General features: G+C 47.0%; 1 protein-coding gene across 2 annotated transcripts; it reads left to right on the top strand.

The window, feature by feature from the left end:
• The first annotated feature begins 11,529 nt into the window (after window positions 1-11,529).
• Robo4 (roundabout guidance receptor 4) lies at window positions 11,530-24,128 on the top strand. Of its 2 annotated transcripts, none has more exons than XM_038324223.2 (18): window positions 11,530-11,674; window positions 11,984-12,316; window positions 12,521-12,678; window positions 12,870-12,990; window positions 13,568-13,695; window positions 13,781-14,009; window positions 14,246-14,358; window positions 15,298-15,466; window positions 15,609-15,794; window positions 15,915-15,957; window positions 17,730-17,866; window positions 17,958-18,221; window positions 20,260-20,367; window positions 21,060-21,219; window positions 21,355-21,594; window positions 21,722-22,080; window positions 23,160-23,366; window positions 23,485-24,128. In XM_038324223.2, the coding sequence occupies exons 1-18, from the start codon at window positions 11,605-11,607 to the stop codon at window positions 23,493-23,495; spliced, it is 3,036 nt and encodes a 1,011-aa protein (XP_038180151.1). In that variant the 5' UTR covers window positions 11,530-11,604; the 3' UTR covers window positions 23,496-24,128. The 2 variants fall into 2 exon arrangements, with proteins under 2 accessions (XP_038180151.1, XP_038180152.1); XM_038324224.2 differs by having other exon boundaries at window positions 11,569-11,674; window positions 12,202-12,316.
• Window positions 24,129-24,605: the final 477 nt, after the last annotated feature.

A 24,605-nucleotide genomic window follows, 5' to 3' on the forward strand; every position in this document is an offset into this window, starting at 1 on the left:
CACCAGCCCTGCGGGCACCAAGATTTCTAACTTGCCTACATCCCCTCACGCCTCCAGTGTGTCTCTCAGCTTTCCATTCTGATGGCTTTCTCCCTGCTCATGTGACTTGTTTGCAACTCTCCTTGCTTAGCCAGAGCCCACAATCCACTAACCTTCCCAGCTGCCCCATCCACCATAAAATAGTGCACATAGGTGATAGCGCAGGCAGGTTAGGAGATGTAAGACTTGGAGAAGGACTACCTTGGTTGGCCTCGAGATACAGGGGTGAGGGATAGGGTGAGATGGGAGCATGCCACACCCTGGTGCTGTATTCTGGCAGGGCTGACTTCCCAGACTCAAGCCAAATTTGCCTTAAATCGGGGGTAAATAAGGAAGTTATTTTGTTTGTTTGTTTTCATTTTTGTTTTGCTCTGTTTTTGATCTTCCTCTTTGTATTACTAGCATCTGGCAGAGTGTGTAGCACACCCTGGATGCTCAATAAACTTTTGATGAAATGAAAACGTTATCTCCACATATGCAAACTGAACAAATGAGGAACCTAAACATACAAACTATCTCCTTTTCTCTTACCTTCTTCTACTTTCTTTACAATTCTAAATCATCCATTCCAAAGCCATCACTCCATTCATTCATTCATTCATTCATTTATTCATTCATACACTCAAGTGTTCTCTTGGTTACTAAATAAACGTTCATCTCCCAGACACATGATAAAGGTATAATTATGCCATGACTTCTATCCACTAAACAATCCCATAGAGGAAGACAGAAAGTGAGCAGATTATTCTAATACAGTGTAAAAGAGAAATAACAGAGAGAGATACAATATAAGGTACCCAGGTAACATACATCAGAGGTTACAAGAGACAGGAGGACACATTCCAGTAGAAGGAGAAGCATGTACAAAAGCCTTGGGGGGCGATACACATAGGGAATTCAGGATACTGAGCCACTGAAGTGGATGGCATTATTTTAGGAGATTGTATGGAGTAGAAAGTAAGGAAAGCTCAAGATAGGCCTCTGGGGCCTGAGAGATTGTATTTTGTGAAGTCGGGTTGAAAGGATCTCACAGAGAAGGCTTAAAAGTCATATCAAGAAAGATAGGATGAAATATGAGCAAAGAGGCCATCACGCATTCAAAGAAGAGGCTCTCAAGAATGATGGAACGGATATGCTGGTGCGTGCCTAGAGCCCCATTGCATGGAAAGCTGAAACAGGAGGACCTGAAGGTCAAGTCCAGCTGAGGCACATAGTGATGTCCTGACTCAGAGAAACCAAAGAGGTAGGAGGTGGGGTGATAGGACAGCCAGGACTTCAGAGGGATCCAGGTATGAAAAGGAATTCAAAATAAAGATTAGGGGTTGACATGTGGCTCTGTGACGGGCTGCTTGCCTAGCATGTATGAGTCCCTAGGTCCGTTCCCCAGGAAAGAAGAAGAAAAGAAAGAATCACAAAAGAAAAAAAAACACACATTAAATTTGGCAGCAAGGGGATGACTGGTCAGCTTAGCACAGGGACTCTTAGTCATGAGCAGGAGGTAGAGCAATGACAGCTATAGGTGAGTCATGATTGACACCGTCCAGACTGGAGGCTTGAGTCTGGTATTCAAAAGGTCTTCCTGTTTCAGAAGAGCTCGCTCCTGCCTGCACACACTATATTTAGTCTCTATCACCAGGAGAAATTTCTAGGGAATCAGAAACAAAACAAAAATTTAAAATATGACAAGTCCAGGGTGCTTCAGTACTAATAAAACATGAAAAGGAAATGCCATGCATATTTCGCATTAGAATTGTGTTGAAAAACTATGCTTGTGGCCCATTGGTGAGGTAAGAAGAGTTAAACTTGAGACTCTTAGACTAAGTTGATGTCCTAGAGAAGGGCTCCCTGATGATAGCGCACAAGACCCTGGCAGATGGAACGGCTAATCTTCTGAGGAGAAGAGCACTTTCAATTTTCTGATATTAAAACCAATCAAAGATGAATGAACAGGCGTGGTGATACATGCCTGTAACCTCAGCATCTGGGATGTTGATGAAGATGGGTTACGAGTTTCAGATCAGCCTGAGCTACACAGTGAAGCGCTATCCCAGGCAGCAAGAAGAATTAACAAAAAAGGGGGAAAAAGGAAGAAAAGAGGATCAATAAGTAGATATACAAGGACACAAATCACCATAAATGAGAGTCGGCCTGGCCGTGGTGGTGCACGCTTTTAATCCCAGCACTTAGGAGGCAGAGGCAAGTGGATCTCTGTGAGTTTAAGGCCAGCCTGGTCTATAGAGAAAGTTCCAGGACAGCCTAATCCTCTCCAGTCTTAGATGTTTTCTAAAACTAGTAAATACGGAAAAATATTAACAAGCAAGAAATAGAAAAATATGATCTCATATGCATAATTGGTAGTAAAAATAGAGTCCGCCAAAGACAAAGTGAACCCTTAAAGGCAGAGAGACACGTGGACAGTAACGGTGGGAATCATTAGGAAGCCGAGAAAGTCCTTTCAGGAGAGCAGCAAAGATTACTACCAACTAAGAATATTTTGCCTGGTAAAACAGACTTTCTTTTTTTTCTTTTTCGTTTCTTGAGACAGGGTTTCTCTGTGTAGTTGTGGCTGTCCTGGAATTCATTCTATAGACTAAGCTAGCCTTAAACTCACAGAGATCTGCCTGCCTCTGCCTCCTTAGTGCTGGAGTGCTGGGATTAAAGACATGTGCCACCCTGGAGACTTTCATACTGAGAATAAAATAAAGATATCAAATTAAACAAGACCTGGAGTTTCCCATGAACAGTAAAGGAACGTCTCACAGAAATACATAACAGAAACACAGAAAAATTATTCCAAAAGTAAGGTTTGAGAAACAAGGACAAGCAAATAAATGAGTAAGTGGACCCGAATAATGTCTTATAAAATCACAGTGGTTAGTCTGCAGTCCTCAAAACCTGAGAAGCAAAATACAGGAAAATTAGAGGGCTTACGTTGGGAGGATTCATCAGAATCAAACTATTTCAACATACTTGAATACTTCAGGAATCCTTTGGCTAAAATAGTAACTTCAGATTTTAGTAAGCACTAAGAGAGAAGGTATGAATAACTACTAAAAGATCAGAAATGCAAGCTCAAACCTGGCTACATAAGAAATTACCAGCCAGCTTGAACTGCATAAGAAACTATATCAAATTATACTTTTACCATGTGTGTATACACACACATACACACACAGACACAGAGAGAGAGAGAGAGAGAATATCTACTAGTATTACACAATCAGTGTGATGAAACTTTCATTATATATTTTATATGTTATATATATATTTAATTCACCGATAAGGAAGTAAACATATTAAGGATATAAATACAAATTCATCATTCTTAAACTTCTAAGAAAAGAGAAAAAGAGGGTAAATAAAATGTGAGCTTATATGATAGAAAGCAAAAAGTTAAATGATAGGGGAAAAGCTAAATTATAAATGATCAAAATTGTCCAGTTAAGATACAGAGATAGATATTTTAACTGGCATATGATTTTTTAAATCTTAATAAAATTAAAACCTTTAAAAATCACAAGATCTTTAAAAATCTTGCCATATGCCACTTAATTGAGAAAACAATGTTTTGGAAGAGTTGGAAGTAAAGTTACAGGAAAAGGCCAACCAAGCAAATGTGAAAAGGAACTAGGTAGATGTTTACAAACAAATGTACTATAGGCTGGGCATGGTGGCACACACCTGCAATCCTAGCTGCTCTTATGTTGGGCATGAGGGTCAAAATGTCAAGGTCTATCTGGGGTACATTGTGAATTCAAAGCCAATCTGGGCAACTAGGCAAGATATTGTCTCAAAATAAAAGGGTGAGGAGAAGGACTAGGGTAACTCAGTGGTAGAGTACCTGTCTAGCAACACAGACCCCATGTTCACCTCCCCAGAGCTGCAAATAAGAATACTATAAAAACAAAGTGGAAGTCTAGAGAGATGTGCAACTCAGTGCATAGCCTCACGTCTCTCTTGTCTGAGACAGCAGTAGCTATTCCTGTCATTATTAGCTTTTTTTTACTCATCTGTTTTTCAGTGATAAAACAAAGCATATGAAGCAGGTAAACCACAAAAAGAAAAGAGGTCGATTTCACTTAAAATTCTAGAGGTTCAAAGAGATGTCATTGACAGCAGCCCAACATTGATGACAATTACAAAAGCGTTTGTGGGAGCGAGAGGTTGTCACTAAACAGGAAGCTGCAGAGTAATTTGGGGTCAGGCTCAGGCTCTTGTGTTCATTTGCTCTTAGAAGAACCAGGAGGTCAATAGTCCCATGCAAAGGTATCATCTTTCATGAATAGCACCAGCCTCGTTAACAGATTAAAGCAGATAAACCATCTCAGTACATTGCACAACAAATATTTGTAAAATCTGATGTTTATTCTTAACGTTTTTAGTGAAATAGAAAAGAGAACAATTAGAAGAAACTTTTAAAGCCTGATAAGTAGCATGTACAAAAAACAACAGTTCACATAAAAACATTAACAGTCATACATCAGAAATTATCCCTTTAAAAATAAAGATGTAAATGCAGATGCTTGCAGCCATGCACATATCCAATATTGACAAAGCAAGAAAAAAAAAGGTTAAAAGTAAAAACAGAATTGTCACTTTAAGTCAGACAATTTTCCTTTGTAGCAAACATAGCCATCCACTCACAACTAAGTGACTTAAAACAATCACAATTTTATTTGCTTGGCTCCTTGTCTTAACAATTAGGGTTGGACTCAAAAGAAACAGTTCATTTGCTCGGGCTTCCTGGGGTCATTTATACAACTGTGTCATCAGCAGCATGAACTGGAGCTGGATGACTGAATCGTATCACGTGTCTAGTGGCAAATGCCCAAGTAGGTTTAGGACTCCCTATCTATAGTAGTTGATCTTTGTTCTCTGTGGCTAAATCAAGCCAGTAGTCCCAAAGTCATGGGTTGAGACACAATTGCAAAATTTGCTTGTCTTCTTAAAGCTTGGTCCTGATAGCTCTTCAGCTTTGTTTCTGCTGTATTCTGTTGGTCAAAGTAAATCACAAAGCCAGCCCATCATCATGGGGTTTCTTTTCTTTAAAACATAAAATAAAATATGCCAGGCAGTGGTGGTGCACGCCTTTTATCCCAGTACTCAGGAGGCAGAAGCAGGTGGATCTCTGAGTTCAAGGCCAGCCTGCTCTACAGAGTAAGTTCCAAGACATGTTTTGCTTTGTATAGAAGTCAGAGGACAATTTTGGGGAGTCAGTTTTCTCCTCTCACCATGCGTTCAGGAGATCAAACTCACATAGTCACGCTTGTGGAACAAGTGTTTTTATCTGGCTCTACTTTGTGGGTTCCAGTTTTCTTCTTGATGAGAGAAGGCAGACTTTGCAAAGGAATAAGTGTAAGATGTAGCGGGAATTACTGCAGCTACTTTTGAAAATAACCGGCAGTGTGCTGTGGAATAATGCTTTTGTATCCTATAAAGATTTGTTACTCTTATTGGTTTAATAAAATGCTGATTGGCCAGAAGCCAGTCAGGAAGTATAGCCTGGGTGACCAGACTAGAAGAATTCTAGTACAAAAGGAAAGCCTCAGTCTGTAGTTGCCACCAGATGCAGAAGAAGCAAGATGAAATGCTGCCCTGAGAAAAAGTACCAAGCTATGTAGCTAAATATAGATAAGAATTATGGGTTAATTTAAGCTGTAAGAGCTAGTTAATAATAAGCCTGAGCTGATAGACCAAGCAGTTTATAATTAATATAAGCCTCTGTGTGTTTCCTTGGGACTGAACGGCTGCAGTACTGGGCAAGACAGAAACTTCCTTCTATAGAAGTACAAGGTCTAACACATTAACTAAAATACAACTAATGTGTAATATTTACAGGGAGCAAATTATAAAACTTGAAATGAGAACCCATTCATAAATAAGAAGACTATGTTGTAGAATATTAGTTCTTTCTAGATGTTACATCTATTTGAATAAAAATTTCCACAAGATTTTTTCAAGGAACTTGACAAGCAAAAAAAGCAGAGACACTTCTGAGAAGGAAGTGAGGGAAGTAGGTTCAAACCTCAAAGTCTGCACCCAGTAGCCACCTTTTCCAACAAGGCCACACCAACAGTCCATCACAAACAGTTTTACCAACTGAGAACCAAGTATTCAAACACATGAGCCAATGGAGACCATTCTCATTCAAACCACCACACTATGTGTGGGGTCTGTTAATAAACCCATCACTTGGCAGGCTGATACTGAATGATGAGTTCACCTCCAGCCTGGGCTACATAACAAGACTCTGTGTAAACAACTAAATAATAAAACTTAAACTCACTAGTTGTTCTGAGGATTCAGTGTTCAAGGACACCAAAAACAAAAACAAAAGCAAACAAACAAATGAAACTGATTTTTAAAAAATGTGACTATCACCTAAGGTTGAATATATATTATACATCCCAAGGCCAGGACATTCTTCTTCTGGGCATATGCCCTAGGGAAACTTACTTTATTATTTCACTGTGGAGTTTTTGTTGTTTTATATTGAGACAATCTCGTGTAATCCAGGCTATTCTCACGCTTGCTAGATAGCCAAGGATGGCATTGAACTCCTGATCCTCCTGCCTCCACTCTCAAGTTCTGGGATTCCATATGTACCACCTCCATTCAGTTTCTAGAGTAACCACTGAACCCTTAAGATTAGACTTGGGAGTCTAGCTTAATGCACTTTGTATTGCTATATCAGAATACCTAAGACTAATTTCTAAAGCACACAGACTTGCCAGCTGGTGCTGGCACATACCTTTAATCCCAGCACTCAAGAGGCAGAAGCAGGTGGATCTCTGTGAGTTTGAGGCCAGCCTGCTCTACAAGAGCTAGTTCCAGGACAGGCTCTAAAACTACAGAGAAACCCTGTCTCAAAAACAAAACAAAACAACAACAACAAAAAGAATGTAGACTTATTTCTTACAGTTTTGGAGACTGAAAATTCAAGATTAAAGTCCCTACAATGGTTACAGTACTTCTTGCTGAATAATTCCAGGCTTTGGGGAGGATTCATTCAAATAAAACTTTAAGGTAGTTGTACTGGCTAGTTTTTAAATAAATTTGACACAAGCTAGGGTCATCTGGAAGAAGGCACCTTAATTAAGAAGCTATCTCCTTTAAATCTGCTGTAGGTGCTGGGCGGTAGTGGCATATGCCTTTAATCCCAGCACTTGAGAGTCAGAGGCAAGTGGATCTCTGTGAGTTCAAGGCCAGGCTGGTCCAAAATGCAAAATTCAGGACAGCTAAGACTGTTACAAAGAGAAACCCTGTCTTGAAAAAAAAAACAGAGAGAGAGAGAGAGAGAGAGAGAGAGAGAGAGAGAGAGAGAGAGAGGAAAAAAGATCCCTTGAAGGCAAGTGTTTGGGCATTTTCTTAATTAGTAATTTATAGGTGCTACCACCCTGGGCTGCCCCTGAACTGGGTTCTATAAGAAAGCAGAATGAGCAAGCCATAGCAGGCAAGCCTCCATGACTTCTACATCAGCTCCTGCCTCCAGGTCCCTGCCCTGGTTATGCTCCTGTCCTGACTTTAGGTGGTGAACAGTGCTGTGGAAGTGTGAGCCAAATAAACTCTGTCCTCCCTAGTTGCTGTTGGTCATGGTGTTTCATCGCAGCAATAGAAATGCTGACTCAGACAGTAGTGCTGTTCATAACAGAAGATGAAAGGGAACCGTTTGACCAGGCACTACACTGTGAAGAAATAACCAGGAACTCTTCTGGAAAGAAAGCATCGTGGAATGTCATAGTTCCTAATGGCATCCAATTCACTATCCTTGTTTCCTTGGACCCTCTTTAGAAAAGTCCTTCTTATGACCCAAGCCCTCTTATTGAGATACCACATAACAGAACAAACATAAAGTTTATATCCATAGGAGACGTCAGCCTTTGAAATCTCCAGTCAGGCAATGTTTAGTGTATGTGTGACCCATAATTACTTAAAAAAATGGAGGTCATGTGGAGTTGAGAGAACAGATGGGTTGCAGCCTGGAAGATGACTTAAAGAGTAGGGAAAGGCCCTTGCTCTAGCCTGACAGTCTGGGACCTGCATGGTAAAAAAAGAGAATCAACTTCTATAAGGTGTTCTCTCATCTTCACCTGCTTCCACTTTGCTGCTCACACGCACATGTGTACGCATGTGCGCGCGCACACACACACACACACACACAGTACAGTATTAAAAGGAAATTTTAATAGAGTGTTTGTATTTATATACAGATGTGATTTCAGGCCTCAGGGAAAGGACAAGGCACTAAGAGATAAGTTAAACCAGCAAAATGACATCAGGACACTATTCCCAGCCAGCGAAGAGGAAGTCATTATTATTCCCTGGTTTGACTCAGTTTCCCTCTAGTCATTGGTGGCTTGGGACAAAGATAAAAACTTAGAGATTGAGAGCAGCCTGACTTGTGCAAAAAGGAAGAAAAGAGGGACTGGAGGGATGGTTTAGTAATTAAAAATACTGGCTGCTCTTGCAGAGGACTAGGGTTCAAGTCCCAGCACCTATATGTTGGCTCACAATTGTAACTCCAGTCCCAGGGACGCAATACCTTCTGAGGACACTGCAGGTATGTGGAGTCCACAAATAAGGCAGTTAATACCTCTGCACACAAAATATAAATAAATACTTTTAAGAAAAAAAGAAGGAAAGATAAGGCCTTTTGACCCCAATGTATTTAGGGTTGGCTGTGCTGACCAGAAAGAGGGCTGTGCTGTACCGATACCCAGGATATCTAAATGTCAATCAATACATATCTGGTCTTTAAAAACGTACTTAAATGTCCTAGGTACAGCATTGCCCTTAGGATGTTTTATAAGTAAGGAAATGGCCTCAGAGAGGTAATACAACTTATTTAAGTCACTTATTGAGTAGAATAGACACCTGTATCTGGCTTCAAATGCCACCTAAGTTTGCTCTTTGACCCTGACAACTTGGGCAAGAGTCCCAGAAGCACATGTATAAAACACTACAAAGAAGCAGGATCCAGAAAGAGCAATTTGCTCTGAAGGGCCACTCGGAAGGGCACCTGGTCCTTTTCCTCTCTTCTCTTTCTTTCAAACAGCCAAGAACAAGTCGTTCACAAATCACTAGCACGAGAGGTGAAGGAAGGTCCAGTCAAACTGGTCACTGGGCTTGCATGTTAATAGACCCCTAAAGCAGTAAACTTCCCTAAAATAGAAACAGGAGCTGGCTCCCATGCATCCACCTCAACCTGTGACTCATGTGGTCGGCTCTTCCTTAGCTCGTGGAAATGAGACAATCGGAGTGTTAAAGTGCCAGGTTGCTGGAAATGAACATGCATCCTCGAATTCCCCTGGATGCCTTTGGAATCTTAATGTCCTGCAGGAAGGACTCACAGTCAGTATTCCCTCTGACCCTCTTCAGTTTTCAATAGGTGGCCCTTTAGAATATTGAAGAGATAATAAATTATTTCAAAAGCAGCTGTAATCATGGGACAGGACATGCATGCCTCTAGGTAGCGGCCACTCCTCAACTGCCACAGACTCTGGCTCCATCCCATGCTCCCTGTCTCCCTTGACCATTCTACTCAACTGAGCACAGCACAGGGAATAATTCTGAGCTCATTTGAGACCGATCTTTTTCTTTTTGGGAGGAAAATATGTACCATCTTTCTGAATTATAGAAACTGGATCAAATCAAGTTGATATTGGAGCAGTAGCAGAGAAGTTGGCTAGTTCATGTAGCTGCCAAAGAGACTGGAAAAGGACTGTGGCCGGCAGCATTCTGGTGGAACTCAGCCACCCTTGAACCCTGTGAACCTGGGAAATCCCAGGTTAGCCGTGGGTTCATTGAATCTGCCTGTCACACCCTTTCCTATCTAATATTTGGCTGACTTCATCCATATAAATGTACCTTTCATCAGTCTGACCTCACACAAACCTTGCCCCTATAAACACTCCACAGAGCAGTCACAGACTCGACAAATACCCTCAGTGTTTCTATTTTTTTCTTTATTTTGCGGTTTTCTTGTTGTTGTTTTGCAGACAGGGTCCAGCCTGGACTGGACTCAAATTCATGATCCCCTGTTTGGTGGGATTATAGCCACGTGCCACCACACCTGCTATGCTTGCATTTCTGAAATCGCATGTCCTATTCTGACCCAAATCCCTATCCTTCCGGCTCAGTCACTCTGTTACCTCTACTCCATCTACTCTGTAGCCCATGGAATCACTCAGTTTGTTGAAAGGTAGCATTTTCTTTCACGGATTCTATCTTAATCAGTCTTGGTATGTCTCAGGAGAGAGAAAGGAAGCAGCGAAGGTGGCCTTCTGCTTGGTCAGTTGTTGGTTGGAGCTGCCCCTGAAGCTCAGTAGGGAGGGGGAGGAAGGGAGAAGGGTTAGCTGGGTTAGGGGCCTCCAGAGAAGCTGGCCAGAACAATTGAGAACAAAGGCTGGACACTCTTCCGCTGAGGCCCAGAGCCTGGCCTTGGCCTTCCGTGAACAGCTCTAGGAAATGGCTGAGATTCCAGATTTGGAAGGAAGAGACTGGTAAACAGGAGCCGGGCTGAGAAGAGAGCAGCCTCTCAGGGTTTTAGGGAGGGGCCAACCTAGTCATCTGGGTGCCACAAAGCTTGTTTGATTATGTAGACACAGAGGAGAGGTGTCGCGTCAGGCAAGACGCTGAGAAGGCTTCATTTCAACCATCAACCCGAGGCCTGAAACTCAGCCCTTGCTGATGATGCTTCAGACCGCTTCAGTGATGGGATGTGCATAAAAATCAGCCAAAAGGATTGTCACTCACGTGTCAACACTGTCTGTGTTAAGTAGTTTTATGTCTAATTCCATTTTTACTCTAGATCTCAAGGTGGGATCTATTATTAATATTCCCAAAATACAGAGAAGGGAACTGACTTTGAGGATGAAGGAATCTACCCAAGACCCCACAGAACTAATTTTCAAATCTTTTGGAAACAAAAATGTAGACACTGTCCATGGGGTTTCCACACCTTGTTTCTAAGGTTCTGGGTTATTCCTGTGTTGTAGTCTCCTGAGGCGCAGTCTATCTGTTCCTAGCGAACGGATCAAGGATGAATACTGCTCCCATTCCTCATTGGTTTCTTGGCTTGCAACTCCTTTGGGCTCCGTCTTCAGCTCCTTACTCCTCTATATGAGACTCCACCTCTGATCCCATCTCCCTATTAGATGGTTGTCTAATGGGAAAAGACAGAGACCAAGACTTAAGCATAAAGTTCAAATAGAACTGTGAGGTTGGAGGAGTAAGAGTGTGGGTACGATTACGGTCAGTGTGAGGATTTCATTTAAGAAACCCTAAATCAGACATGAGGTAACCCCTAGTGTCGAAGTTAGTGTCCAAGGTTACAGCTAAAGTGTAGAGGTCGGAGAGTTTCTCACCTCTGGTCCCCTCCCAGTTCTCTAAGGCACGGAGGGCCAGGCAGGAAGCATCCGTTTCCTCAAAGCGGCTTCCCTACTGGGACAGAGTCTCCGTCACAAACAACTACCGCCACCCACCCCTCCCCTCCTTCCCTTACTGCTGTGAGCTCAGAGCAGTGGGACAAAGTGCACGGGACAAGGAGAGCAGCTGAGGGAAGCCATGGGCTCTGGAGGAGTGAGGCTCCTGGGGAATGGGTGGCCTCTGCCTCTACTGCTTCTTCTCATCGTGGGTGAGTGGGGCCCTCCCTCTTCTAGTCCACGCTCCTGGACTCCTGGCCAGATTCACGGCCTGGATCCAAGGCCAGCAGAACAAAAGAGGATCTCTTGTCATTAGCCCTGGGAGTAACGACGGTGGTGGGGTGTGGGCATGGGCATGGCTGTATGTCACAGAGACAGCTGTGTAGACCTTGGCCTGAGGACGCTGACCCTCTCCCCTCCCGCTAGCTATTTGGAAATAGATGTCCGGCAATAAAAGCCAATTGGGCAGACTCCTACACAAGATGCAGAAGGATGCAGTTCAGGGAGTCTCTCCCTTCTAGGAGGCAAGGCTCTGGACTCTTCACCCCAGATCCTAGTTCACCCCCAAGACCAGCTACTTCAGGGCTCTGGCCCAGCCAGGATGAGTTGCAGAGCCTCGGGCCAACCACCTCCCACTATCCGCTGGCTGCTGAATGGACAGCCCCTCAGCATGGCGACCCCAGACCTACATTACCTTCTGCCTGATGGGACTCTCCTGCTACATTGGCCTGTTGTCCAGGGACGGCCCCAAGATGACCAGAATAGCCTCTCAGCACTCCTGGGTGTCTACACATGTGAGGCCAGCAACCGGCTGGGCACAGCCGTGAGCCGGGGTGCTAGGCTGTCTGTGACTGGTGAGGCGAGGGGTTATCTGTAAAGGGAGGCCTGGCCTGGTGGAGGTGGGGGGGGGGTCCTTGGGAGGGAGAACTAGGTTAAGTTGGACATAGAAGGCCGAGAAAATGGGGATAGCAGAATGGGGTAAGCAAGCTAGGAGATGCCAAAGAGGGACTCAGGGGAGGGCAGACATGTTTCCTACTGACCTGATGTCCTTCTAACAGTCCTCCAGGAGGACTTCCAGATCCAGCCTCGGGACACAGTGGCCGTGGCGGGTGAGCCGTTGGTTCTTGAGTGTCAGCCACCCTGGGGCTACCCAAATCCTTCAGTCTCGTGGTGGAAAGATGGGAGACCCCTGGTCCTACAGCCAGGGAGGCACACAGTAAGTGAAGCCCCCATTCCCGGGTACTGCTTTCCCCAAACTTCATCATGTCCTGGGCATACCAAGCAACTGACCTGCTCTCCAGGGGCATGTTTCCTGGCAGGTCTGAGGAAGGGAGGGCAATGAGACCTCAGGTTGCTCTCCAGCCTCTGAGCTTTCCCTAAGCATTCACGGAGTATCTGTACCGACAGGTGGCTGGGGGTTTCCTGACGGTGGCAAGAGCAGAGAAGAATGACACGGGAATCTATATGTGCATGGCCACCAACAATGCAGGACAACGGGAGAGCCGAGCAGCCAGGGTGTCTGTCTGGGGTAAGAACAGGAGTCAGCTGAGAGCCAACAGAAAGGCTCAGGAGATAATTCAGTGAGTGGGTCAAGAGCTTGCTTTACATATAGGAAAGCCTGAGTTCAGATCTCCAGCACCCACATAAAAGCTGAGCCTGGCAGAGTGTGTCTATAATCCAGGTACTGGGGTGGAGTGGAAAGAGGTGGGTTCCAGAAGCCAGCCAGCCAGTCTTGTGTGGTGAAATCCAGGCTCAATGAGAGAGATCCTGTCTCGAAGAAAAACACCAATAAGGAGAGTAATAATAAAGACTCTATTGTAAGCTTTTGGTTTCTATATGCAAACTCATCCAAGTGCAAACATATGAGCATATACTTAAACCCACACACAATATCCAAGGTAAGGTAGGGGACTCCAGTTTGTGAGGTGGTCAGTTATGGGGTTTGGGTATATGGGGCTCAACCTAGGATTGGGAACCAAGTGGTGAGGTCTCCCTGTGTGAGGCTAGAATGGATATAGGAATATTCTAGACCTGATCTGGGAGACAAATTTTTCCATGATGAAGGTATATTCCACTCCTCCATCCACCCTCATGTTCCCCTACAGAGTCACAGAATCACAAGGAATATTTGGAACTTCTGGCTGTTCGCATCCAACTGGAAAATGTGACCCTGCTGAACCCGGAACCCGTGAAAGGCCCCAAACCTGGACCAACTGTGTGGCTCAGCTGGAAGGTGAGGCAGAGGGCCCAGGAAGTGAGAACCCATCCAGATGAGGGCTCTCACGAACTCCCCAAGCACTTATCCAACCTCTTCCCAGGTGAGCGGCCCTGCGGCGCCTGCTGAGTCCTACACGGCCTTGTTCAGGGCCCAGAGGACCCCCAGGGACCAGGGATCTCCATGGACAGAGGTGCTTCTGGGTGGCTTGCAGAGCGCAGAGCTTGGGGGCCTCCGCTGGGGCCAAGACTACGAGTTCAAAGTGAGACCGTCCACTGGCCGGGCTCGAGGCCCCGATAGCAATGTGCTGCTCCTGAGGGTGCCAGAACAAGGTCAGGGAAGGAGCCTGATTGACACTGGGTGGGGGGGGGTTCTTATCTATCCCAGTCCCATCTGGACATGCTGGGGGTGGGTGTCGAGGGGACTCCTCTTCTGCATGGTGAAGCAAACAGCTGTTAGAAGTGTCATTCCTTATAGAACTCTGGTTCTCCATCCCCCACTGCCACTCTTGACACTCACACGGTGTCTTCTCCTTTAGCAGTTCTAACTATCTCTTCCTTTTCTGCAGTGCCCAGTGCCCCGCCTCAAGAAGTGACCCTAAAGCCTGGCAATAGTAGCATTCTTGTGAGCTGGACTCCACCACCTCCTGAAAACCACAATGGTGTCATCCGTGGCTACCAGGTAGTCTCTCCAAAATGACACTGACCAGCATACTCCTCTCCTCTGGAGTCCGACATATCTTTGCTTTGGCCACTACAAAACAGCATCTGAGCCCCCCCCCCCAAAAAAAAGGAAGGAATTTGGCTTTTGTGGAGCACATGTAAAAGGGCCTACTTAGTCCGCCAGATCTTGTCAAGCATTTTATAAGCTGTTGTCTCATTTCTTCTCACCAACAGCCTAGGTTATTACCTCCAGTTTATACATGGAAAGGCAGATTACGGTCATAAATGGAAGAAACAGAACAGAAATCAAACGTTGAGCTGATTTGATCAAATCGAAACTTAAACTGGGTCAGACCTAAGTCTTTTTTTTTTAATATTTATTTATTTATTTATTATGTATACAATATTCTGTCTGTGTGTATGCCTGTAGGCCAAAAGAGGGCACCAGACCCCATTACAGATGGTTGTGAGCCACCATGTGGTTGCTGGGAATTGAACTCAGGACCTTTGGAAGGGCAGGCAGTGCTCTTAACCTCTGAGCCATCTCTCCAGCCCCAGACCTAAGTCTTGAAGCAGGCGTTTGTGTACTGGACGGGCAAGAGTAGAATCACCTGGGAACTTGTTAGGAGGGCAGACTCTCGGGTCCTTTCCCAGGTTCCCTGAATCAGAAAGTGAAAACTGAGCTTGGTACCTCTTTTTTTAGCAAGCCTCTAGGTCACTCGAAACACCACGAACCACTGGTCCTGGGTACATTTTAGCAGATTATCTTTGCCATTCTGTCATCTAGAAAGAAGTCTCTCACTCGGTAGAGGAGGAGGCACAGGGACTGTGGCATTGTTTTGTTGGTCAGCCCCCAGGAAGACGTCAGGCTTAGGAGGACCTCACAGCCATCTGCAGATGAAGGGTTTCCTGCTTGGATGGTCCTAGGGCCAGCGGCTCACCTTTGTTTGTGCCACAGGTGTGGAACCTGGGCAATACCTCACTGCCCGCTGCCAACTGGACTGTCGTGGGTGAACAGACCCAGCTGGAGATCTCCACACGAGTGCCAGGCTCCTACTGTGTACAAGTGGCTGCAGTCACTAGTGTCGGGGCCGGAGAGCCCAGTAGCCCTGTCTGCCTCTTTTTAGGTGAGAGAAAGGTCTTATCCATATCCTCAGCCCCCGTGTCATCCTCCTGTCTCCGTTCCTGTGACACCTCCAGCTCCTCTCTCTTGTCTCTGGGTCCCCATTGTCCCACTGCCCCTCTCTCTGAGCTCTACTTCCCATACAGAGCAGGCCATGGAACAGTCGGCTCGAGACCCCAGTAAACATGCTTTCTGGACCTTGGATCAGCTGAGGGCCACCTTGAGACGGCCAGAAGTCATTGCCAGCGGTGCTGTCCTGCTCTGGCTGCTGCTACTAGGCCTTGCTGTGTGTATCTACAGACGCTGCAAAGCTCGGGTGCACCTGGGCCCAGGTGAGAGGGGAGAACCCGTGTGTATAGATCTCCCTGGGTCCAGACAGAATAGCACAGGGGCTTCGATCTCTAGAAAGACTCTGGGATCTTTGTTTATCTGTCCCTCCCATTTTTTTCCAGGTCTGTACAGATACACCAGTGAGGATGCCATTTTAAAACACAGGTGAGAGACCACGAAGGAGTCCTGAGGAAGGGCAGAGAGGTCAGGGTGAGTGGAGTCTCGGCAGATAATGGGATGGCGTTTCAGTCTACCCTCCTACCAGGCAGCTTAGGATCCTCATACCTGAAGACCTCCTGAACTCTGTGTGACAATGACTCTCTTTCACTGTAGCCCCTTGGCAACTGAGCAACCTGAATCATAAAACCTAAATGTTTTTGCCAAAGGCTTCACAGTTGACCTCCTGGCCACCTAGCTGTTGTTCTTGTCACCTACTCTCGCTACTCCTGCTTTTAAGTGACTAGTAACTGGCAGGAGATGGCCAGCTCTAGTGTCCTGATTCCCTTGTGTTCCCAGTGTCTATCTGACAGTGTTTTTGCATTCTGTATATTGCCTGTCTCTTGAGACATCCACTTGTCTTGCACAAGCTGCACACTTCCAGCAGGGGGCGATCAGCACCTAGGTCATAGATCCTTACTCATTGTTCCAAACCAGGGCCAAACAATAGGTACCTAGGCTCCAACTGCTTGATTACCAGAGCTAAGAAAACAAACAAAAAGCCATTCTCCCTACAGCGTCCCCCCCCCCCAACATTGACTGTGTTTCACAGTAGAAATCATTTCTTCTCCTTGTCAACTTCGTTAGTCTTTGTGCTCTGGGTCTGAATTATTTAAGAAACGTTTATTGAGTACCTACTGTGTACTGGATAATCAGGCCCCCGGGCTGCCAGGTTTCTTTCAACAAGGTTCCAGGCTGCCTGGCATCTTGGCCTGGGTTTTTCCTTTCTCTCTCTGACTTCTCTCTTCCAGTTATCTTCTGTCTCCTGAACTTTGTCAGCCCTGCTTCTCTGGGACCGCTTCCGTTGTACTCAAGAGCAATTCTGCGCAGATCAGTTCATCCATTCCTTTGGAATAGTCTCTACCCACCAGAAACTGGCAGGCAGGCAGAGACAGGCAGGAGAATGACCTAGAGTTGGATGTGTTGTATGACCCAGATACAGGGAGGGGGCTAGAGAATCCAAAGAAAGGGGAGCCCACACATACCCTATGGAGAAGAATGTGGAGTGGGAGGAATCGCTTGCTCTATTCCCAGGGAAACCTAAACTGTGGTTCTGACTAGGATATATGGTATCAGAGCAGAGGACAGGGCTGGAAATCCACCGTGGCATAGGCGATACCGCAGCAGGCGTCTGGACTCTGGCTTGGTAAATAGGGAGTAACTGAAGGCTGGAGGCAGAGAAGTAGTTTTATCAAAGTCGCTGCTCTTGAAGGATTATTTGGGTTTCTGGAAACCAACAATCACCACAGCAAGCTTCTATTCTGCCAGCAGAGGGACTTAGAATTTCCTTGGCTCAGCTCACAGCACCAGTCTTATATGCAGGCTCTCTTTGTGGCTATTTAACAGTTGAGGAAACAGCGTGGCTCAGATAGACTAATAGATTTATTCCTTTGGATTGTACAGCTAAACTATGGCAGGTAGGGATTTCCAGTCCGTGTTTGCCTGGCTCTATTTTGTTCTTTTCATCTCTGTATCCATAACCGTCTCTCTCCTAAGACCCCCCTTCCCAGCTCTGGACAATTCAGATAGAAAGATATGCTGAGTTCAGGGGCACCAGGTCAGAGGACCTTGGGGGACCGCAAAATGCTGAGAAGCAGCTGTAAGCGGGGAAGCAAACACTGCCATTTCTTCTCCTGCTGCTGCCCTCAAACTGGAAGTTTTAACTAATTTGGTTCCTATTCTTCTCTGCCTTGCCCCCACTACCGCCACCACTACCCCAGGATGGACCACAGTGACTCCCCGTGGCTGGCAGACACCTGGCGTTCCACCTCTGGCTCTCGAGACCTCAGTAGCAGCAGCAGCCTCAGCAGTCGGCTGGGCGTGGACCCTCGGGACCCACTGGACGGCAGGCGCTCCTGTGACTATGCCTCCTGAGAAGGGACCTCGGGGATGAAGGGGGGCAGAGTGCAATGTGCTCACCATAATTCCTTTTGTGTTGTTTATGGCAGTGATCTCCTGGGACCCCCGGAGCCCTGGCGTGCCCCTGCTTCCGGACACCAGCACTTTTTACGGCTCCCTCATCGCGGAGCAACCCTCCAGCCCTCCAGTGCGGCCAAGCCCCCAGACACCAGCTGCTAGGCGCCTTCCATCCAAGTTGGCCGGAACCTCCAGCCCTTGGGCCAGCTCAGATAGTCTCTGCAGCCGCAGGGGACTCTATTCCCCGCGCATGTCTCTGGCCCCTGCAGAGGTTTGGAAAGCCAAAAAGAAGCAAGGTAAGAAAAGCCATGTTCTGGAACAGATGGGGGTGGGATTAAGGAGAGGTCCGTTGGCCTTAAGCTGAGTGTGGGCTGAGCACCATCCCCAACCTCCCGTTATCTCCCAGTGGACGCAAACCTCTAACTCCACCCACGGAGCACTCAGCTGGGTGTACCCTCACCACAGGGTTTCTCTACAGCAGTGGGCCTTGGCTCTACAGTCAAGTTGACTTAGAGAACATTTAACAAGCGCCATTGCATGCCAGGCGTGGTGGATACAAGACACATTAGGCACACCCGTTTCCTTCTTACAAACTCTATCTTTGCTGACCAACAAACTGGAGCCTGGCCTAAGGTCACCAGAGCTGGGAAAAGCCTCAGGTTTTCCAGAACGTGTGCCCCACACGTTATACACTGATCTGCTTGGGCCCTGACTCTCAGCTTCTTAGAGGGCAGTGTGTATATCCACAGATTCTGGACTCGCAAACTGTCCAAGGATGAAAGCATCCTTCGAGGGACGCTGGGCCCAGTCCACTGTAATAAGAAGAGATACCTACAATACTTTTGGAACGGATTTAACTCTTTACTCCCAGCTGCCTGTTTTGAGGTTCCGGAAGGGGACAATGACAATCTCCACTTCTCAAAGACTACCTTGCACTAGCTGATTTTCTTATTTGTTGTTATTTTTGCGCCCCGAGGTGGACATGGCTTCTCTAAATTTACAGAGAGGAAAAGATTGACAGAATATTGGGTAACTTGCTCAAAATTCCCAAACAAGCTGTAGAGCTCACCTTTGAAGCCAGAGGGATCTATCTCTCAAGGATACCGACTTCTCTGGAGATCACTTAGGAAGGTCCCTGCTTTAGAGACTGTTTTCCCAGGTGCCGCCCTGCAGAGCGTGGCACTGCACTCTGCCTGCCATCGTACGGACTTTCTGAACTGCTCGGAGAGACTTGGCAGATGCTGTTTTCAAGCAGAACAAACCCAAGGACTTCAGTAAAAAGACAAGGGTGGATTAAGAGTAATTAATATGGACCATTTTCTGTAGCTGTAAATATTAATAAGCTGCCCATCTTTCCCATTTTGCTCGGGGCTATTGCATTATCAATCTTGAGTGGTAATGAAATGCTAGCTAGAAAGAGATGGGGGTCATAAACTCAGCAGTGAAGCCGTCAGTCGGCAGGCATGGGCCCTGGAGTCAATCCTTAAAACCAAGCAAGCAAACAAAAATTCCTGCGCAGAGAGCCACCATGACTTCAGTGAAATGTGCCATCTCTCTTGGAACATTAACAGTTCTCAAAAAAGACGAACTATTTTCTACAGCCACTTATTTCTCTCCTCCCTTCCTCTCTCCTTCTCTCCCTCCTTCCTTCCTTTTTCCCCTTTGATGCTAAAGTTTGAACCCAGGGCTTCATACATGCTAAGCATGTGCCCTACTTTGAGCTACAGCCTCATTTTTACGGCCATTTCGTCGGAAGCATCCAGTTCTGCCATGGGGCTTCCTAGTCTGAGGATGAGGTTTTCACTTGGCTCTGTCTCACCTTGCCCCCAACTTCCCACCTCCCCAGTCAAAAAACAATCAAGTATCTCAGGACAAGGCAATGTGAGAAGTGAACACTGTCAACAGATTCTCTCTAAGAAGAGGGGTGTTTGTGTTCACAGGGCAGAGATTGAGGAGGAGAGGAGCAGTGTGAGGGAACAGAGATCAGGAAAACTGGAATACACACATTCCAAGAAAAGAGAGCTGGTTTGGGAAGCATCTGTCTGGAGCCAGGAGCTTTACAGTCTGCTGTTAGTGAATCCTCAACACCATCCTTCGAAGTGGTTGCTTACCAATGAACTTGACATTCAGAAAGCTTGATGCATTTCACTGAGGTCACACAGCTAAACACCTAGAGCTCTTTCCAGCTTAGCAGGCTGGAGAAAGATGGGGGCAGAGACGTCGAAGATTTAAGGTCCCAAGGACCGGGTGAATACTCGGGCTAAAGAAAGGGCCTGTGATTGGGGTGTGGAAAGCCTACTCTCGCTGTCCATAACAGTCGTCTTTCCCTTGTAGAGCTGCACCAAGCCAACAGCTCCCCACTGCTCCGGGGCGGCCACCCCATGGAAATCTGGGCCTGGGAGTTGGGAAGCAAAGTCTCCAAGAACCTTTCGCAGAGCCCAGGTGAGTGGGGATCCCTAAGTGAGAAGTGAGGGTTAAGGCAGGTTTTCAGGCCCACCAGTCCAGCCCCTTTGGGTTCTGCAGTGACGTGTGTGTGTGTGTGGTGTGCATGTGTGATGTGTGTGTGCACATGTGTGGTGTGTGCACGCATGTGTGTATGTGTATAGCTAAGTGGGCTGGGCAGTACATTTGTGTGAAGGGTGAGGCAGGTTTTCAGGCCCACCAATCTAGCCCCTTTGGGTTCTGCTGTGGCGTGTGTGTGTGTGTGTGTGTGTGTGTGTGTGTGTGTGTGTGTGTGGTGCATGTGTGATGTGTGTGTGCACATGTGTGGTGTGTGCACGCATGTGTGTAAGTGTATAGCTAAGTGGGCTGGGCAGTACATTTGTGTGAAGGGTGAGGCAGGTTTTCAGGCCCACCAGTCCAGCCCCTTTGGGTTCTGCTGTGGCATGTGTGTGAGTGCGTGTGTGTGTAGTGTGCGTGTGTGATGTGTGTATGCACATGTGTTGTGTGTGGTGTAGGTGTGGTGTGGGTTTGTAGTGTATGTGTAGTGCGTGTAGTGTATGTGGTGTGTATATGTGTGGTATGTGTGTGGTGGTGTGTGTGTGTGTGTGTAGCTAAGTGGGCTGGACAGTAATCCAGGTCTGAGCAGGTTGGGATCTGGACATCATGAGATTTGGAGATTCTTTTGTTCTCAGGCCCAAAGTCTTGCTCCCCAGAAGTCATCCCCCGAACTGTGGTAGCCTGGCGCGCCCCAGGACCACAAATTCAACGCAACTCGAATGAGCTAGCAACTCGTCCACTCCCTCCGACACCCCTTTCTCCTTGTGGAACCCCCAGTCCCGATCCACAGACTCAGTAAGAGGCATGGGTCAGGAAACGGAGTTGGGAGGTTGAGGGTGTGGGGCGTGTGCCTGGGATGAGATGTGGACCTGAAGAATGACAGAATGAATGACACTAGCTAATCTGCCATCTCTCTTGTCCCTTAACCAGGTGTGTGGAGAAGCCCCAAGCTCCCTCCTCTGATCCACGGCCAGCAGCCCCTCTCTCCATCCTTAACTCTTCCAGGCCTGCCAGCCCCCAGGTCTCTTTCCTCTCTTGTCCCAGCCCAGCTTCCAGCAACCTGTCCAGCTCCTCACTGTCATCGTTAGAGGAGGAGGATCAGGACAGTGTACTCACCCCCGAGGAGGTGGCCTTGTGTCTGGAGCTCAGTGACGGGGAGGAAACACCCAGGTGAGTATCCTGGGTAAATGGAAACACCCCAGCTAAGCATACTGGGGAGCACACAAACCTGCCTCAATTGCCCTGTCCCTGCTGCTGTGCCTTAACCAGTGTACTGTCTCCCATTTCTGCCTTTTAGGAACAGTGTATCGCCTATGCCAAGAGCTCCTTCGCCCCCAGCAACCTATGGCTATATCAGTATCCCAACATCCTCAGGACTGGCAGACATGGGCAGAGCTGGTGGGGGGGTGGGGTCTGAGGTTGGGAACTTATTGTGCCCACCTCGGCCCTGCCCAACCCCTACCCCCAGCGAGGGCTCCCTGGCCAATGGTTGGGGCTCAGCTTCTGAGGACAATGCTCCCAGCGCCAGGGCCAGCTTGGTCAGCTCTTCTGATGGCTCCTTCCTTGCAGACGCTCACTTTGCCCGTGCCCTGGCAGTGGCTGTGGATAGCTTTGGTTTTGGTCTGGAGCCCAGGGAAGCTGACTGTGTCTTCACTGGTATGTGGTGGGGCCACCTGCCTCCCTTAGAGTGGACGCAGCTCCCTTTCTCCTAACGAAGAGTCAAGGCTTCCTGTCCCTTATTGCTCTCACTGTCACTTGAACAATTCGTATTGTCAGGCAGTGGTGGTGCTAATTCCAACCTTGCGGGGCAGAGGCAGGCAGATCTCTGTGAGTTTGAGGCCAGCCTCGTCTACAGAGCGAGTGCCAGGACAAGCTCCAAAGCTACACAGAGAAATCAACACAAACAAACACAAACAAACAAAAAACCTATTAGTGTTACTGAGGTGCGGTAGCATATGCCTGAAATCTCAGCATTTGGGAAGCTGACACAGGAAAATTATGAATTCCATGCCAGTCTGAGCTACGTAGTAAGATTTTATCTCAGAAAGGAGGAAAGGCAGTTTTTCCTGAATGATTGATACATCCTAGGTACTAGAGGAAATGCTTCCTATGCGTTAGTAAGGACTCCAGGAGAAATATTCTCTACCTTTCTCTTCCAAACCAGGAAACATTAGGTCAGACAGATATTTAAACTTGCTCAAGATACCCCACAGATCAAGAACAAATGGTTCAATTCAGTGGGGTGGCCCAACCCCTCAACCTCCAGGACCATTCTATTCCCCAGATGTCTCAGTCTCTCTCCATGTCAGCAGGAGGTGATTTCACACACACACACACACACACACACACACACACACACACGAGATCCTGCTTGCCTATCTTACCCTTACTCCACCTTTTGGCCTCAAGAAAAACAACGAGGCTCACAGGAAATGACAGGGCAAAAAATTATCCAGGTCAGAAGTGGCCGTCACACAGGGAAGAGGCCACCCAAGACTAGTAAAGGAAGTGTCCAGAAATGGTCTAGGAGGAAACATGTCAAGCTGCTCTGTAGAGAAACACCTGTGTCAGGCCCAGGGGCTGCAGCTGCTGGGACAGATGGACTTAGAGGCCGGGTTACATTTAGGAGTAGTGGCGTAGGTGTACCCTAAACCAGTCCTAAGCTTTCTGCTGTAAATGGGGTCCTTAGGAGCTAGAGGTGGAACCTTCTGCTGACCGTCTGCCTCCCTTATCAGATGTTTCCTCACCGCCCTCCCCTCGGGATGACCTCTGCCTGACCCGAAGTTTCTCTCTGCCTCTGTGGGAGTGGAGGCCAGACTGGCTGGAGGATGCTGAGATCAGCCACACCCAGAGGCTGGGGAGGGGGCTGCCTCCCTGGCCTCCTGACTTTAGGGTCCCTTCCCAGCGAAGTCAGCTCAGTGGTGCTGTACCCAAGACTGGTGGTAAGCATCTGGCTGGCTGGCTGGCTGGCTGACATGTGACCCTGGTTGAGAAACTCTGCAGAAGAGTCAAAAGGGAGCCTAGGATCTAGTATTAATTCTATTCTCCTTCAACTTCCAGATTCCTCCTGAATTGTCCCTGAGATAGCCAGAAGAGCATCCAGACCATTCCCCTGTCTGTCCCCAGGCCTTCCCATGGGTGTAGGTCTTGGCCTATGCTTCTCTGTAGTAGAGGTTCATTATCACTGGGCTTCTGGAGAGTTCTGTCACTGGGATTGTTAAAACAAAAGAAAGCAAAACAAACTACGATCTCGGGAGACTTGGATTCCCACTGAGAACAAGACATCATCATGACATCAGGTTCTCTCCTCACAACCAGGGCATTTGCCCTAAGTGAGCCTGACTCTTGATCTCCCGTCCATGTGGATATTAGGGAGAAGAGAAGCCAACAGTGTCTTCATGAAGGACAGAAATGGCTGTTGGAGAGGGCTATGGTGGAGGACACTTAGGAGCCTTCTCATCTCCCTGGACTATGCACTTAGAGGCCAACTCAGTCCTTTTCTCAGCCACACCAGGCAAGGAAAGTAAAGGAGGAAGGTCATGGACACAGCGGGTCCTATCCAGTATCGCAGCTAAGACTTCAAAGTTGCATTAATGGAGCAGAGTGAAGGAAAAGAATCAGGAGAACTTGGAACCAATGCACCATCCTTATGCCATTGTCACTGTGAGCTTCAGAAACGTGATTCTATAAAACTATAGACTTGAGTTCTAAGATGTCACTCCTTGGGTTCTATTTTGGGACGGGTACCTGCAGAGATGTAAGAGTTACCTGACTACAGAGAGAATCAAGTATTCATTGTTACTCAGGGAATGTCCTCATTTCTGGTCTTCAATTGAAGGGAAATGGGGTATATCCAGCAAGTTAAGCAGAATGTAGTTGAGAAGAATGGGGGTGTCTAAGGGTCTGTGTGTCTTGGGGAGCCAACTTCTGTTTCCTGCAGTGCCAGCCCTGCTCCCTAAAGTCCAGTTCCAGATGGCGTCTTAAAAACAGACAAGCAGTTGAATTCCACAAAAGGTATAATCACCGGGGTTGCTTGGCTAGGGAGCACTGTTTAGACAAAACAACAGGACAGAGATGGACCTCGGGGGAGGACCTCTGAGTCCTGAATCATTGAAAGCCAGTAGCGGGCAGACACGGTGGGAAAAGTCATGGACAGAACTCAGGAGTTAGGCCTGTGCTGT

The sequence above is a fragment of the Arvicola amphibius genome, chromosome 3 (genome assembly GCF_903992535.2).
Source record: "Arvicola amphibius chromosome 3, mArvAmp1.2, whole genome shotgun sequence".
NCBI classification, from domain to species: domain Eukaryota; kingdom Metazoa; phylum Chordata; class Mammalia; order Rodentia; family Cricetidae; genus Arvicola; species Arvicola amphibius.

Coding starts and splice junctions, on each gene's coding strand:
- Robo4 (XM_038324223.2), top strand. CDS start 11,605: ATGGGCTCTGGAGGAGTGAGGCTCCTGGGGAATGGGTGGCCTCTGCCT. Junction 12,679..12,869: donor TACAGCCAGGGAGGCACACA/GTAAGTGAAGCC, acceptor CTGTACCGACAG/GTGGCTGGGGGTTTCCTGAC. Junction 18,222..20,259: donor GAAAGCCAAAAAGAAGCAAG/GTAAGAAAAGCC, acceptor TTTCCCTTGTAG/AGCTGCACCAAGCCAACAGC.